The sequence below is a fragment of the Belonocnema kinseyi genome, chromosome 5 (assembly GCF_010883055.1).
Source record: "Belonocnema kinseyi isolate 2016_QV_RU_SX_M_011 chromosome 5, B_treatae_v1, whole genome shotgun sequence".
Taxonomy (NCBI): domain Eukaryota; kingdom Metazoa; phylum Arthropoda; class Insecta; order Hymenoptera; family Cynipidae; genus Belonocnema; species Belonocnema kinseyi.
The window spans coordinates 76,330,646-76,334,666 of NC_046661.1; the positions used below are offsets into that span (position 1 = coordinate 76,330,646).

The 4,021-nt window shown below is 30.4% G+C and overlaps 1 protein-coding gene across 1 annotated transcript in view; it reads left to right on the forward strand.

Annotated features, from left to right (window-relative positions):
* The window catches only part of LOC117173059 (putative serine protease K12H4.7), a 23,732-nt gene extending 21,451 nt beyond the window's left edge, over window positions 1-2,281 (forward strand). The window contains exons 9-10 of the mRNA XM_033361434.1: window positions 1,856-2,025; window positions 2,109-2,281. Coding sequence (XP_033217325.1) covers window positions 1,856-2,025; window positions 2,109-2,248 — 310 coding nt within the window. The 3' untranslated portion in view covers window positions 2,249-2,281. The remainder of the gene's footprint in view (window positions 1-1,855; window positions 2,026-2,108) is intronic.
* The last annotated feature ends 1,740 nt before the right edge of the window (window positions 2,282-4,021 follow it).

Consider the following 4,021-nt stretch of genomic DNA (forward strand, 5'->3'; position numbering starts at 1 on the left):
TTTGAAAATGTAAATATTCTATTTTTTGTTAAGAATTGGTCCTTTTTGGTTGAAAATTCATGTATTTTGTTAAATTATTTTTTTTTTTTGTTAAAATTCCAACTGTCTAATAAAGAATTAATCTACTTTGTTAAAAATTAAACAATTATGTTTAAAAGAACACCTTTTGTTTGCAAACTCATAACTATCTTGTTGAAAATTTGTCTTCTTTTGTCAAATTCAAGGAACATTGGTAAAAAATCATTTTTGCAGAATGATTAATAATTTTAATTAATAATTCATCTCTTTGATAGAAAATGTAACTATTTTGCTGAAAAATCATCGTTTTTTAGTTGAAAATTTATTTTATAACTGAAAATTTAACTATTTTATTCGGGAACTGTTTTTTAGTTTTGCAAATTTGACTAATTTATTGGTGAACTGTTTGTTAGCTTAAATAATACGCACCCGAAACCTATTTTAGAAATTTGACCATCTATTAAAAAATTTTACTATTTTGTTGAAAATTAATGTCTTTTTTGTTTAGCATTAATTTTTCTAACTGAAAATTTAAATATTTTACAATTGTTTCGAAGTTAATAGTCTTGATTAAAAATTGATCTTTTCTTTTTGAAAATACAACCTTTTTTTGTTAAAAATGGGATTTTTTGGTGGAAAATTAATCTATTTGGTTTAGAATTCAACTATTTGATGAAAATTTATCTGTTTTGTTAACAAATCAAAAGATTGTTTGAACCTAAGGTAGTTTTTAAAACGTGATTTTTTTGTTTAAAGATTTATCATTTTGATTAAGAATTCGACTAATTGGTTAAAAAATAAACTATTTTGGGGAAATTTCAATATTTGGTAGATAATTAAAGATTTTGCACAAAAATAATATTTTTGGGTTAATAATATATAAGTTGAGCTTTTTTATTTACAATTCATTTTTTTTAAATTCGTTTTGTTTTGTTAAGAATTGAAATTTTTGTTGAAAATTCCTTTTTTTTAACTAAAAATTAATTTTTTATCTGAAACTTTAGATATTTTATTTTCGCTACGAAATTTGTCCTTCCTAAGTTGAAAATTTGCTGAAGATCATTTTAAAAAAATTGAAACTCTATTTTTTTAATATCTATTTTATTATAATTTCAACTATTAAGTTTAAAACCCATTTTTATTGATTGAAAATTTATCATTTTGCTTGAAGATTGGAACAGTTTTTAAAAAATTTGTTTCTTTATTTTATTTTAACTGATTTAAAATTAGTCTTTTGGTAAAAAATAGTCACCTTTCTTTGTTAAAATTTGACTTCTTTTTGGCTTAAAATTCAACTTTTCTTGTTGAAAATGAAACTGCATTCGAAAAAAATCGTTTTTTAGCATCAAAATTAAAATATGTAGTCAAAAATTTAGCTTTTGCTCAAAAGTTCAACTATTTGGTGTAGACAAAAAATCCAAATATCATTTTTTTTAATTAAAAAGATTTCGGATAACATAAACGTTCTTTTGTGCGTTTTATTTGATTTGTCAAATTTTTAATTTTTTATCTAATTTCGTATAGACGTGTGCTGTTGGAAAAAATATCGGTAAGGTTGGAGTCGGTTAAGTATTACAGGCCCTAATTTAATTTACAGTGTCCCCGCGATTTAGCCTCGGGTTTTAGACTGGCGGTGGACCTAAATCAGGGGAATCCGGACTATTTTTTCTCTCTGCTACTTCTATTTATTTTTTGTCACGCCTGAGTGAACATCGTATATCCCAAGCAACCCCTACCACCCGTACCCACGGTTTGGATTCAACTGTCAGAAAAACTAAATCACGGGGTCACTTTTCTACTTACATTTTGCTTTTTTTGTATATTTTAATTTTTTTAGATATGATAAAATCTTACTGGATAAGGGAGTAAGAAGGACGAATGTCATGTATGGGGGAAAATTGCCTGACGTAAAAAATGTTCTTTTCGTCAATGGTAACATAGATCCCTGGCACGCACTTTCCGTTTTGAACGATCTGAACGAATCCTCCCCCTCAATTCTTATAGATGGTAAGAAATGGACGTGTTATTTTTACCAATTGGAATATTGCACTATGAACATTTTATTTTATTGAATAATATAATTTTAACAGGCTCTTCTCATTGCATGGACCTTCAAAATGATAATCCTAATGACGTTCCAGAACTAACAAAAGCAAGAATCAAAATAAGAAACATTATTGGCCAATGGGTAAAATCCTGGAGGGAAATCTCAAATGAAGTTTTAATTTAAAAAAGAAAAATAAATAAAAGTGTCAAGTCATTACCAATTAAGTTATAAAATTATATTGCACATTTTGAGTAACGAATTTTGCATACCTTTCAAGGTGGTTTATTACACAGCCACACAAAAAAAAACAAGTTTGCGGTTTTGGTAACAAGACACACGTATTCCTATGGATTTTGGGGCGCTGAATTTAAATTCGGCATCCGAAATCACCCATCACGTCATGGTTGAGCCATAACCTCAAAAAATGACGAAAAATCATGCACTGAGGCAAATAAATGTCAAAATAATGCCAGTGATGCAAATTTTCACTTCAAAAACATGTCGACAACTGTAAAGGATCGACCCTTGTCTGATATCAACTTATTTAACATAACTTTACCCAACAGAACCTGACCTCACCTAACCTGAATTAACAGAAATTTATTGAACTACACGTAAAGCTCTGGAAGCATATTTTCCCAGTAGCAAATGTGTGCTACATCGAATGGTTCAATTCGAGCCTAACCTAGAAATAAATTTAACCTAGCCTAACCTAACCTAACCTCACGAAACCAAATTAAACTGATTGTGTTGTCCCGTTGTGTTTGCGGTACCATTTCATTCAGCTTCGGCTTAACCTACATAGAGGTTTAAACTATCCGAACCTAACAAAACCTGACCTAACCTAACCTAACCGATTACACTGGCAACCCTGTTCTTGCGTACTTTTATATTTTGGCAAGAACAAGGGGAACGTTTTCATCAAGACATAAAAGTGATGGAACAACGATATCAGGGTAGATGGGACGAGGTCATGATGGCTGATTTTTGCTGGATGTTGAAAAGGGAAACGAATGAAGGTCTTAAACGTAAGCGTAACCCTTTGCATCATTCCTTCGAAGAAAAAAGGACACGTTATAGCAGGCAGAAAATAGACTGAAGTAGGTCTATAAATCAATTTAATTACGATAAAAATCAAGATAAAATGTAAACACGAAAGATAGTATAAATATATCCCTTAAGTCTAAGAAAAGCAGAGAGAAAAATTTTTTGAATAAAACTCTTATTCATTTGCATGTTTAAGTTACAGCTCTAAATTTTAATTATTGTCAGGTTAATTGAAATGGGGTCACTTCTACTTGTAGTTCTAAGCTCCTTCAAATGAGTAATGTGCGTCTAAATTTTTAACCACCTGTAGTACAATGAAATGAATTTTATTGTGTTACAACGGGAACACTTTAGTTAAGTTGTGTTGCATTAAGCAAAATTTCGTTAGATTCTGTTAAGTTAGATTCATTTATAAGTTAAGATCGGGTTAACTTATTAAATATAGCACACATTTAAGACTGAAAACCGTACGCTTACATAGCTACACCTGTGGTTAGGTTAGGATAGGTTAAACCTATGTGTAGGTTAAGCCGAAGCTGTATGATACGGTAGCGTAAACATAACGGGACAACACAATGAGTTTAATTGTGTTACGTGAAGTTAGGTTAGGTTAGGTCAGGTTTTTTAGGTTAGGATAGGTGTGACCTCTTTGCAGGTTAAGCCCAAGCTGATTCAAACGGTACCGCAAACAAAACGGGACAACACAATCAGTTTAATTGTGTTTCGTGAGGTTAGGTTAGGCTAGGTTAGATTTATTTCTAGGTTAGATTTATTTCTAGGTTAGGCTCGAGTTGACCCATTCGATGTAGCACACATTTGCTACTGGAAAAATATGGTTCCAGAGCTTTACGTGTAGTTCAATATATTTCTGTTAATTCAGGTTAGGCGAGGTCAGGTTCTGTTGGTTAA